The following is a 12,063-nucleotide window of genomic DNA, read 5'->3' as shown; positions in this document are numbered from 1 at the left end:
CTGTGTGGCCACACACACACACACACACACACACACACATGCACACGGCTGTGGTGACTAGAGGGGCTTGAATCGGTGGGAAGATTCTGGTCAAGTCAGACCCACGCTCCTGCATCTTTAGAGGGGACGCTCACCAAGCAACAGCCGGCTGAGGTGATGAATCTGGTTTCCCTGGACCTGGACCTGCAGGCTGTCCTTGGCCCCAGGGGCGGGAGTGACCGTCGTGCTAGCCTGGCACCTCTGCTGGAGGACGGCAGCCACTGAGCATGGGTCCAGACCATAGGCCTCCAAGTTCCGGACCACCGTCACCTGTGAGGACAGAAGACTGGTGGCAGGGGGAGCCACAAGCCCTCCCGCCCACAGGGCCTGGAGCCTCTGCGGCCTCTTCACCCGCCGTGTTCACCATCCCTACGACCACGGTCCCTTTCCATCCACATCGCTTGTTTTTATACTTACTGATTCTTTCTGTCCCATCTAGTAAATGTGTTATATCCTTAGTGGAATACTCTCTAGCCCACATGTAACATATACTTTTTACAAAGGCTTTTTATTATGGAGAATTAAAAACATAAATAAAAGTAGAATTGAATACTGTGCACTTAAGTTCCCATCACCAGTTTCAACAACTATCGACTCACGACCAACCTCAATTCACCTATATCCCTGTCCATATTGCTTTAAAGCAAATCTTCCTAAACATTAGATCATTTTATCTACAAATGCTTTAGTATGTATCTCTAAAAGGTAAGAGTTCTTTTAAACATAAAGACAAAGCCATCACCATACCTAAAAATAAATGGACAATTCCTTAATATCAAGCATCTCATCAAGAACATATATATTTTTCTATTATTTATCAAATGCACAAATGACATATATGTGATTTTGAGACTAAAAAAAAAAAACTGGCACTTAAAAAAAACCCCACAATTTTCCCGTTTTTGAAACGAGTTCTCTTGCATTCATGACTAGAGATGGTAGAGCGTGTTACCATCAGAAGTGGGTGGGTAAGGGCTGCTTTCAATAAAGTCCTTGGTTCCAAATAACCCAGGCTTGTGCGGGGACTCCAGTCCCTGAGAACCTTGGAACTGAGAAGGCATTAGAGGTCACACCTCTTCCAGCCCCCACCTGATGCACACACCCTTGACAACATCTTCCCCCAACAAGGGGTCACCCAAGCGTTGCCTGGAGACCTTTAGACAGTAACTCCCTTTTTTGGAAAGCACCAGTTTTAATTTTGGACAATTCTAATTGTTACCATTAATATTAATAGTGTTTTAATAAGCTAATACAAATGTCCCCTGCTTTTTCAAAGTTCATGGCATGCTGCTTCGCTCTTATGGAAAGACCTACATCAGTCCTTTTTGTTTTGCTAACTGAAAGAAATCCAGAGGTTTTCACTTTTGTAAAAAAGGTGAAAAGTGAACGTAGCGCTCAGCACTGGTTTTGCAGGGAGCCCTCAGAGAGGCAGTGTGTACTCTAAGAGCAGCACCGAGGAGGGGGATCGCCTCGCTGCTGCCCCCGGAACTATGCTCAGCACCTCAGCGTCCAGCTGCCGGAGCTCTGAACTGGGTCCGTGAACATTTGTGCCTTATCTCCGTTTATTCTGTGTATCCATTAGCAAGATGTGGCCCGAGGTATCAAAAAAGCCTAAAAGAGTTCTTTTTGGGGTCTGGGAATGCTCAAAATTTTTTCCATATAAATTCACTACGTAATTGCTTCTTTGTTTTACCCCATCTCAGCTTACTGAAGGTTTCATAGGAATGCTCCACTTTCAGCTAGCGGGGGAAACCTGTACATACAGAAATTGCTTAGTACAGTGTCTGGCACATAATTACATGCCCAAGAAATAGTGGCTATTGCTGGTTATTACTGAGGTTATCATTACTGATTCTCATTTACTGAATGCTTAAATGCCAAGTACTAGTCTAAGTGCTTCACCCATACATTTCCTTCATTTGGCCCTCATGTGCCTTATATGGTAGGTATATTATTCCCATTTTTCACATAAGAAAACTCAGGCAGAAAAAACACCGATTTTCTCAAGGACAAGCAGCAAAGCAAAGGTCACATTTGAATGCATATCTCTAATGCCAAAGCCCACTCACATAACTCATACACTAGAAAGCTCTTTATCTGGAACCTAAGTCTGTCTTCTTCGGATTTCCATCCAATAATCCTATTTTTGTCTTCTCAAAGCATCTCGGCATTAAGTGTGCTCCTTCTCCCAAGGACAGATTTTCACGCACTTGAGGCTAGACAGAATTCGTTCCCTAGGATTCTGTGTCGCCAGGCTACACACACTCACTTCCTTCAGCAATTCTTTCTAAGCTGTTTTTCCCTGAACAAGAAGGCCCAAGAGGTGACAGAATGAGTAAGAGCTGAAAGCCCTTAACAGGTCTAAGAAAAAAATAAAAATAAAATCTTGTTTACCTTTGGAACTAGGCTCTAGCAAGTATCCTAGCACAAAATCCTAGAGAATAGGGGGTAAGAGGGTCAGCTTTGCCTGTTTTATACCAGCCCACTCGCGCAAACATGGCTCTTTCATAAATAATCTTTGTGGTATTTGAGGCCAAACTCTAAAAACCTCCAATCATAGGGCACCTGGGTGGCTCATTTGGTTAAGTGTCTGCCTTCGGCTCAGGTCATGATTCTAGGGTACTGGGATCAAGCCCTGTGTGGGGCTTCACGTTTAGCAGAAAGTCAACTTCTCCCTCTCCCTCTCTAGCTCTCCTGCTTGTGTACTCCTTCTTGTTTACTCTCTAATAAATAAAATCTTTAAAAGTAAATAAATACATACATACATATACCTCCAATCACATTAGAGAGACCAAAACTTAGCAGGGACATTAAATAATCACCATCTTTCAACACTGTGTTTTTTTGGTTTGTTTTAAAGATTTTATTTATGTGAGAGTGCGTGTGCAAGAGGGAGGGAAAGAAAGAGAGCGAGCGAGCAAGCGTGCATGAGCAGGGGGAGGGGCTTATGGAGAGGGAGAAGCAGATTCCCTGCTGAACAGAGAACCCAGCATGGGGCTCAATCCTAGGACTCTAGGACCATGACCTGGGCAGAAGGCAGACGCTTAAGCAACTGAACCACCCAGGTGCCTCCCAACACTGTGTCTTTTTAAAATTACCTTTTTGTTAGATGCTCTCTGCGCTAGGGTGATGTCAATTGGGCAGATTTTGCCTTTCTTCACAATGGGCTCTTGTCCTGGAAAGGTCACTTGATAGGCAGGCTGCAATCTTTCCAAACACCTGCAACAGGAGTTCATGAGCTATAGACTGATAAAACCAGCAGAAATCATCTCCTCATTCCCCACTGCTATCGGGCAGCTCGGGGGGAGCCAGTGTCGCAGGCACTGGTTTGCTTCAGGCTACACTGAGAATCACTGATGTCATCTAGGGGCTGCCCCCAAGTCCAATTAAATCAGAAACTCCAATTAGGCACATATGGTTTTTAAAGATCCCCGAAGTATGGCCGAAGTCAAGGCCCATGGATTCAGGGAAGGGATTCCCCAGTGACTGGAGTCCCTGGAAACCATCCAGTGGCCTGGTCTTCTGACAGTCTGCCCAGGCTGCCTTGTGGAATTTACTTCCTGTCTCAAGCTGCTCACGTACACGTCTCCAGCTTGGTAAAGTGCTGCTTCACATCTGTGACATGTTCCAGTCCATCTTCTAGAGAAAGCCTAACCACAAAGAATGTCTACCTTTCATCTAACCAGATTTTCTCTTCGTACCATATATACTGGGATTGTACAAACTTTCTATAAAGGGCCACAAAGCAATATTCTAGGCTTTAAGGGCCGCTGGGTCTGTGCAACCACCCAACTCAGCCACTGTAGCCCGAAAGCTACCCACAGACAATGAACAAGTGGGTGTGGCTTATTGACGTCAACAGGCAGCAGGCAGGATGGGCTGTAGTTTGCAAACTCCTGATATGAATTATTTTCAGTTTTGTTCTGTGGAAAAGAAAGGGCATAGAATCTTCCCTTTGATGATTTTAAGACAATTCCTCCCAGCCTCTTTTTTGTTTCTAAATCTTTTTAAAGTTCTTATTTTTAATTAATTTTCTTTTTCTTTCTCCCTTTTAAGTTCTCCTATATTGTGCTGGCTCAAATCATTCCAAGGTTCGTCCACATCAAAATTACTGAGCCTGTATTTATGTAGACTACTTTCAGTTGAATTATGGAGAGAAGGCCAAAGCCTGAGACAGTGATGATTCTAAAGTCCAAAGGACAGACATTACGGGGAGGGGATAGAAATGTCGGAGAGGGGACTGCCAATCCCCACTACCTGGTCAGGAGACTGTCCCATGGAAGCTTCGTGACTGTGTGTTCGTTCTTCTCTAAGATGCAGTCACACAGAATGGGATCTAATCTCACGAGGCTAAAGGGAAAGAAGAGGCAATAGAGAAATGTCAGCCCCACCCCTTCTGACCCAAGGGTGAGCTCAGATTCATCTCTTATATGTCCTTTGTAGTCATTCAGGACCATGAGAACCAATTCAGAGAGCAGAGTGCAGGAAGAAGCGTGCCCCGTGGATGGGAGGTACGGCAAGCTTCCCAGGAGCCGGTGGCAGAGGGGAGAGTGGGATAAATCTGAAGATCAGGATTCTCGGGCCAGTTCTGCTAACTAACCGTGACTACACTGTTAGTTCCCAATTTTTTGTTCATGGAGATGTCTTTTGAAAGTAAAAAAGAAAAATGGTAATGGAATGCTCTTCGTTTTTTTTGTACTACCTTACTAAGAAAACACGCTATCAAAAAGCCACAATGACAGCAGTAAAATTTTTCTAAGCTGCATTTTCTTCCTCACAAGGGCATGTGGACTTGAAAACCAGTCCTGGATGTCTATGAGCTATCACCTACTCAGGCTATAGCCGGTGCTGACCCCCCATGTGGAGCCGAGCACCCTGGACGAGTCTAGGTGTCCATGGGCAACGGTTTAGAAACCACTGGTCTTGATTCTTTCTAAAAGGCTGTGAGCTGCTCTGTTCCTCTCTAGCCTGGACATGCTCCACAGTGTGTCCCAAGTCTGCGCTGTGGGGGGCTGATCTTCAGCAGGGCTCCCCGGCCACTCACTTTTTGTTGTCCGCATCGACCAGGTCGTTCTTCTTGGCATAGTTGACGATGATCGTCCGGACCTCCCCACCCTCGAGAACGCTCCCCTTCCTAGGTCAGAAGTGATGGGGGTGGGGGGTGAGGTTGGGAAGGGGGGGTTAGCTCCTGCTGTGCCAGGGGACAAACTGCAGACACCAAGACTCACTCTCTGCTTGGCAGGCTGCTTTCCTTGGCTTTTTGAGCTCGATTCTTCCCTTTCCTGACTGAGGTGAGGAGGACCTCGTGAAGCATAATTACAGGGAGAAAGGGAGACGCCTACTCTGGTTCATTTAGGCAGAGACACTTCCCAGGGGAAAGAGGCTTGAAGCTGGATGTGGAAGAAGGGGGGAACTGGGGCGCAGCAGGTTCTGCCCGTCACAGAGGAAGGCTACTCAGCTCGAGAGGAAACAGGCCAGAACACCAAGCAGGCAGAGGAGGGCTGCTCTCCAAAAACTCACTTGTGGCCAGACTCCTGGAAGAGCAGGGTCATGCTGGCTGGGACACAGTAGAGGGGTTTTATATCTGGAGGGTGATAGGGCTGTTCCCTGCTACCCTCCTGGATAGTCTGGGAGGTCGGGGAGGGCTCGGGTATGACGAAAGATGTGATCCTAAAACCCAGCAGAAGGAAAGAAAAAACACATTTTATACTACCACCTGGGCAGTTCCCGGCCCGGGGCCCAGGTGCCCTGGCGCCAGCTGAGCTACGGCGAGCAGGCCCCCGGCTCGCACTCACCTCGGGTGCCTCCAGTCCACAGCCACGATGCTCTCCACCCCGCTGCGCAGCTCCTCCACCTGTATCACCTGCTCCCGCTGCATGTGCTGCAGGAACCTAGAGAGCTACGGGAGAGAGGGCCAGGGCTAGGGGCTCCGTGGACTCCACGCCCGTCCTGAGCTCTCGATGTGCCTCACATCGAGCGAGGCTGCTCCTGGGGACGGACGCTTGACAGTCCCTGCTCCCATCAAACCGGGAACGGGGAGGCTCCCACCCTGAGGCTCAGGGAGTGAGAAGCTGCTACAGGCTGACTGGTGAAGGCTCTCAGAACTCTGGTCAGATATGAACGGGTGGAAGGGAGAGAGGGCAGTTGGTGCTCGCCCAGCTGCCTTGACCCAGAAGAGTTTTCCAACCCCTACCCCCCCTACCGAGAACCAAAAAGCTCAACTCTAGCCTAAGCCCTACAGATGGGGCTTCCCCAGTGTGCGTCCAGCTCACGGCACAGGAAACCGCACACAACTCTCTGTGTGGGAGTTCAGGGAAGGTACCTCTTACCTTTTTGTAGCTTGATTTCTTTATGTCCAGCTGTCGTCCTTCAGGGCTGGTGGCAGACGGAAAAAGCAAGTTAAGCTAACATAGCAGTAGTGGTGGGACCTGCCTGCCGCTGAGAGGAGGGCATTTTTTCCTCAGCCTTCCTCTTCCATGTTCAGAAAGAAGCTGACATTCCAGAACCCTCTGCCAAAGGTGGCATCAGAGAGGGATACCAACCTTAGGATAGTCTGGAGCACCGCTGTACAATAGCCCTTTCTATAAATACGGACTGTTCTCTATCTGTTCTCCAATATGGTAACCACTATTCACATGCGGCTACTAAGCACTTGACACACAACTAATGTGACTGAGGAACTAAATTCTATTTAATTTTAATTGGTTTAAATTTAAATAGCCACATGTGGCTAGTGGCTACTGTACTAGATATAGCTCTAGAGTCTTCTCAAGCTGGACCACCTTCTGTGGCCTCTGAAGTTCTGCCTCAAGGCAAATCTTTCCAACACCAAGCTCACTGAGGCCGCTGGGTCAAGGGCAGGACTGGCAAACCATATCTCTTAGGCCATAGCTGATCACAGCCGTTCATGTACTGTCTGCTGACACAGCAGAGCTGAGGGGCTGTGACAGAAACTCACTGTCTGGCTCTTGAGAGGAAGAGTTTGCGGACCCCTATCCTACCACTGTTAGTTTATTTTTTATTTTCTTTTTTTGCAGCTGTTAATTTTTTGGGGGAGGTTCCTATGAAAGCCGTATTCAGTCCCTCTACTCAGAACGTACGTTTTTTCTCAAAATGGGACAAGCAATAGTCTTGGGATTCATAGAAAGTCCTTTTAGAACCTGCTGCAGGTTAAGAACCTCTAGCCTAGAGAAAATTCTAGGATCTTTCCCAGTTACTTATATCCCAGCAGGGTCAAGACAAATTATCAAGCATCCCGCCACAAGCTCCAGATCCCACACTTATACAGGATGCCTTAAAGGAGTCTACATGTAAACAGGAAGAGAATTCATCAAAATCACTTTCTAAAAAATGGAACAAAATTCTCAAAAAGAGAAAAGTTGAGTTGCGGTGTACAAATCAAGAAGGAAAGCTTCTGACAGCGTATTTCCTGGGTGCTTAGTAAATGTGAGGTTAGTGAATCTTGACAACAATCCTACAGGTGCTGGAAATTCGGGTTCAGAGAAGCCTAGTAACAAGTTCAAATTCAGCCTGCTCCAAAACCCTAGGGAACTGCAGCCAGATGACTGCTTCCAAAGCCCAGGTTCTACATACATGCAATACTGTCTCTCCTGGTGGCCTGTTTTTGGGGTATGGGGTTCACACTGGCTGTTCCTCCTGACACAACTTCATGTGGCCCACCTACTTTGCAGGGAAAGTGTGAAGGGGTTGAACATTCCACAAGAAGCATCTTGACAAAGAGGCTTTGTCAAGGATGCTTCCTGGATGGGACGTGCTGCCTAATTCATGAGCCAGCCCAGAATCACCACAGCAGAGACCGTGCTCAGAGAATCTTGGGAATTTTAACCTTCATTTTTTCAACAACCCTTCACTGGCTAAAATTTAAGTTTTTGAAACTCAGGACCTGATTTAGTTGCCAGATCAACCCTCCACTCCACTCTTTCCATAGTATGTCTCTCACCTAATTCCCCCATCACACACCTGTCCTGACACACCACCAAGGTACCAGAGAAAGCCCTGTGGCCCACACCTGCCTCCCGTACCAGCAGGAGAACATGTGGCTGCCAAGGAATGTGCTGGTGAGTAGAGGGAGGTCAGCTTTTTTGACTTGGCACTTTAAGGCGTGTAAGAAGCATCGCTGTAAGAGTTCATCCATTTGCTCTGCAAAGGAAACATAAGAACCGTATTTTTCTGAAAGATACAGAATGGCTGGTGCAGTACAAGTAAACTCCCCACCTAGCTCCACCCCTACGTCACCCCCTTCACTCTGGAAGGAACCCATTCCCGGGTCCCAAAGCTCCCAGACTCTCTTGAGCACTGAGCCTTTAAAGAGGGCTGACTCCAGAGAAGGGGTCCGGCCCACCGAGGCCCACCCAGCCAGGATCACATGCTGCTGGGACAGAGAAGTTGGAGCCGGAGGAAACCACAGAGGCCTCTGTAGCTGGAAGCACTCCAAACTCTAGGGCAGACCGGCATCCAGGGCAACAGGATGTGTGGGGCAAAGACCCCCCGTGAGATGGCAAAGGGCTGCTGGTCGCACCACCCTCACCAAAAATAAGGACTTTCCCATTCTCCTAGAGCTTCGGCAGCACTCTGGTCAGAAGCAGAGTAGAGCACGTTTCCTCCATTGAGAGGAGATGGGTCCTTCTACTCCCAGACCTATACCTTGAAGGGTCTTGCTGTCTGTGGGGTCTGGGTTCAGGCCCCTGACACCGGGGTCTTCTGCGGCTTCTGACAGGGACTTCTCCCCACACATCTGCTGCCGAACCTCCCCATTCTCCTTGTCCTCTCCCTCCAGGGTCAGGCGCCTCATGTCTCCCTGCAGGGCGGGGTCTGCCTGGACAGACCCCTTCTCTTCATTGACATCTGGGGCATCCGGGGCCGGTGGAGCCAAAGAAGGCGGAGAAGACTTGTCTCCAGATCGCCTGGAAAAACCGCATGTCAGAAATGCCAAGCAGCAGCCACAACATTCTCCAATCCTGGTCGAGGTCAGCTGGGAGTCCAGAAAGAGTGAGAGCCACAGGCAGGGCTGTCCAGGAGAGGGCAGAGAGCTCGGGCTGTCACCTAAACCCCGTTTCCAATTCGGGGCCCAGAAAAATCCCAAGCCTCAGCATCCTCATCTCTGAAATGGGGAGAGTAATTCTTGCCTCCTCCCTACCCTATCCAAAGGAATAATATCACTCATCCACATCTGGGGACAAAAAATGATAAAAGAAAAAGCAGTTAAAGAAGGCCCCAGAAGGATTCCCTTCACATGAAATAAAAATAAAACCATTTTGAATTAAATAACAAAAGTCAGGGGGCAAGTGCATCCGTTGTACCAGTTTGGTGAGACCCAAGTCTGAGGCTCAGAGTATGTGACAAGTACAAGCACCTGGGTGGCTCCGGACCGCAAGCCAGTTGCTTCTATGTTCTAGCAGGAGGCAAGCGAACCTGCAGCCCAGTGATGACATGCTTTAATGCCACTAAGCCTTAGGAAGACAGGGGACAAGAAAGCGACGCTGCATACAGGGCATGTGGTGTGACATGGCAGAAATCTAACCAAGTCTTCACTAACGGTTGCAGCAATGAGGCCAGACTATGTGTTTAAACAATTCTGATAAGTACACAAACATTTTTAAAAGCTGGGGACAGGGAGAACGGAAGCAGCCACTGGTGGAACAATTTAGGCAACAGGACCTTGCCAGCCATTGTGCAGACTGACAGAAAGCGAGGTGCCTGGAGAACATCGGGAAGCAGCCCTCAAGTGTCTGCCGAGATACAGGCTGCGGCTGGACCTCCAGCAAAGCGGGGTTTGGCCAGTCCTCATTTAAAAAACTCCAAGGTTGGGCGCCTGGGTGGCTCAGTGGGTTAAGCCACTGCCTTCGGCTCAGGTCATGATCTCGGGGTCCTGGGATCGAGTCCCGCATCGGGCTCTCTGCTCAGCGGGGAGCCTGCTTCCCTCTCTCTCTCTCTGCCTGCCTCTCTATCTACTTGTGATCTCTGTCAAATAAATAAATAAAATCTTTAAAAAAAACAAAACAAAACTCCAAGGCTGGGCTAGAAATTTTAGAGTGAGCCTATACCGACAGGCCACGACACTTGGCCGAAAGACCAGCTATACCACTTTCAAGGAAACCCTATTTACAGTTTTGGTAGAACGACAAGAAAATAATCAGAGAATAAACTAGTATATGGTTTTAGAAAGCAACTGTCACAGTGAGAAGACATGGCTTCTGTAATGGGGAGGAGATCTGATGGCGTCTGAAGATCTCCTCTGCTTTGATTTGGGTTCAGAGTGAGAATTCCCGAGCTCTCACCACAGGGCAAGAAGATGCCTAAATGTGGGTGGCAGGTAAGGTGGCATCGCCTGGAGCTGTAAGACTAGACTATCACAGTGCAGAGAGGCAGAGAAGTCCCCCAGGTCTTCTTCTAGGCCTAGGATGCTACAGTTCATCTAGAAGAGTCAAGGTTCTCTGTAATTTCTTCCCCAAACAAGAAAGAAAAAATATTCGACCAACCAATCCATCCATCCATCTTTTCCTCCACAATTAGTGAAGAAACGAATGTCTGGAATCAGCAACTTGCCTATGGACATGGCAGGGACACTTAACTCTCACTTGTGAGTCCAGGCCCCATGCTCTCTCCACCCACCCAGCTCTCTGTAAAACAGGAGAGACAGAGGACTCACCACAAGTGGTCCTGGTAGGTGTGCAGCATGGAGAAGCCCCTTCCCTTCAGGCCCGAGGTCAGCATCTCAGCTGTGGACATGGCAGCGACTCCGATGGCAACAGGGGCTCTGAGGAGAAGGAAGCCAGAGACGTGGGTTGGGGAAAGCCTTCTAGGAGGACACACATCAAGGGCACGTTTCCACTCATGTGCTAAAAGCACCACGTTTGTCAATCTGAAGCAACCGCCTGTAGCACAAAACGAAACTCAGTCCCGCCTCAAGTTTTCTTCAGATTACCTGTAAATATGACTTTCAAAAATCCCTTGACCAAACATTCCTCTTCGGTATAAGTAACCCCTGTGCTGACTTTATCACTGCTTTTATTCCTATTATGAGTCAAACCCAGGCAGGTCTTGCAAGGATATTTAAAGTTCCCTTTATTTAATTTCAAAATTATAAATGACCTCCCCTACCATAAAGACCTAGCCGTGCTATACAGAGGGTTCAAAAGGTAGGTCATTCGTAGGCCACAAATGAGGCTGAGGGATACTACAAGGGAAGAGGGAAGAGATAAACAGTGGCACTGATTCGAGATGGCTCTTTGTAACTCTCTGTGTTATAGGCCTCACTCTGTGTGATGATCAGGCGAAGAACTGGGTGTGTCCAGAAGATGGAAAACAGTCCCACTTACAGTAACTACAAAACCTTCCAAAGCCCAAATGAAAAACCTCCTCCCGCCCAGTGTTACTCAAGCATTGCCCACACGCTGCCCATAAGGACGGGTGACCAACTGGGTAATAGCGGGGGGATGTACAAGCCTGGCAGGGTCACCTGGGCACAAGGGAGAAGACTCAAGGGCAGAGTTCCCAATACCTGAACTTGAGAAAGATGTTTGCTAACCTGGTGTCTCCACTGACTGCGCCCAGAGGTCAACTCCTGCCACGGAAACTTTCAATCTGGTGTCTTTCTCAGTTCCTAAAAGAGGGTCTTTTCCTTCCACCTCTGGAAGGGTCAGTGGCTCAGAAACCAGTCTCGAACATAGTTCGGATTATTAAAAAACCACCTTGTACCCTGATTCTGGGCCACAAACCACTCTCAAGCTTGATCCCCTGATATGGTCTTAGAGCCAAACCAAGCAGGCCAAATATACATTTCTATAGTTTTCTCCTGTTCTGGACAGAATACCAGGAAAACACAGTGACACCACCAACCTTTTCAACTGCTGGTTGTGCCACAGTTCAACAAGGAAGGACACATTTCTAGGTGCTTAGTTGCAAAAGGTTCAAGGAAAACAGAAGAGTATGAGTAGCAACGTTAAGATCTTTGAACACTGACCCCTCCCGGTACCTACAGTCTCTCTCTCTCTCTTTCAAAGC

At 48.1% G+C, this 12,063-nt stretch overlaps 1 protein-coding gene across 5 annotated transcripts in view; it reads right to left on the bottom strand.

Annotated features, from left to right (window-relative positions):
* The window catches only part of EIF2D (eukaryotic translation initiation factor 2D), a 407,204-nt gene that overhangs the window by 1,590 nt on the left and 393,551 nt on the right, over nt 1–12,063 (bottom strand). For 3 of the 5 annotated variants that reach the window (XM_045982460.1, XM_045982461.1, XM_045982459.1), the window contains 10 exons: nt 10,709–10,816; nt 8,704–8,963; nt 8,082–8,199; nt 6,369–6,414; nt 5,835–5,938; nt 5,560–5,709; nt 5,084–5,173; nt 4,297–4,389; nt 3,138–3,258; nt 135–309 (listed from right to left, as the gene is read on the bottom strand). In XM_045982460.1, the coding sequence (XP_045838416.1) occupies nt 135–309; nt 3,138–3,258; nt 4,297–4,389; nt 5,084–5,173; nt 5,560–5,709; nt 5,835–5,938; nt 6,369–6,414; nt 8,082–8,199; nt 8,704–8,963; nt 10,709–10,816 (1,265 nt within the window). The remainder of the gene's footprint in view (nt 1–134; nt 310–3,137; nt 3,259–4,296; nt 4,390–5,083; nt 5,174–5,559; nt 5,710–5,834; nt 5,939–6,368; nt 6,415–8,081; nt 8,200–8,703; nt 8,964–10,708; nt 10,817–12,063) is intronic. The other 2 variants (XM_045982462.1, XM_045982463.1) reach the window with 2 other exon arrangements.

This window comes from Meles meles, chromosome 17, assembly GCF_922984935.1.
Source record: "Meles meles chromosome 17, mMelMel3.1 paternal haplotype, whole genome shotgun sequence".
NCBI lineage: Eukaryota > Metazoa > Chordata > Mammalia > Carnivora > Mustelidae > Meles > Meles meles.
This window is presented reverse-complemented; position numbering and strand designations above follow the sequence as displayed.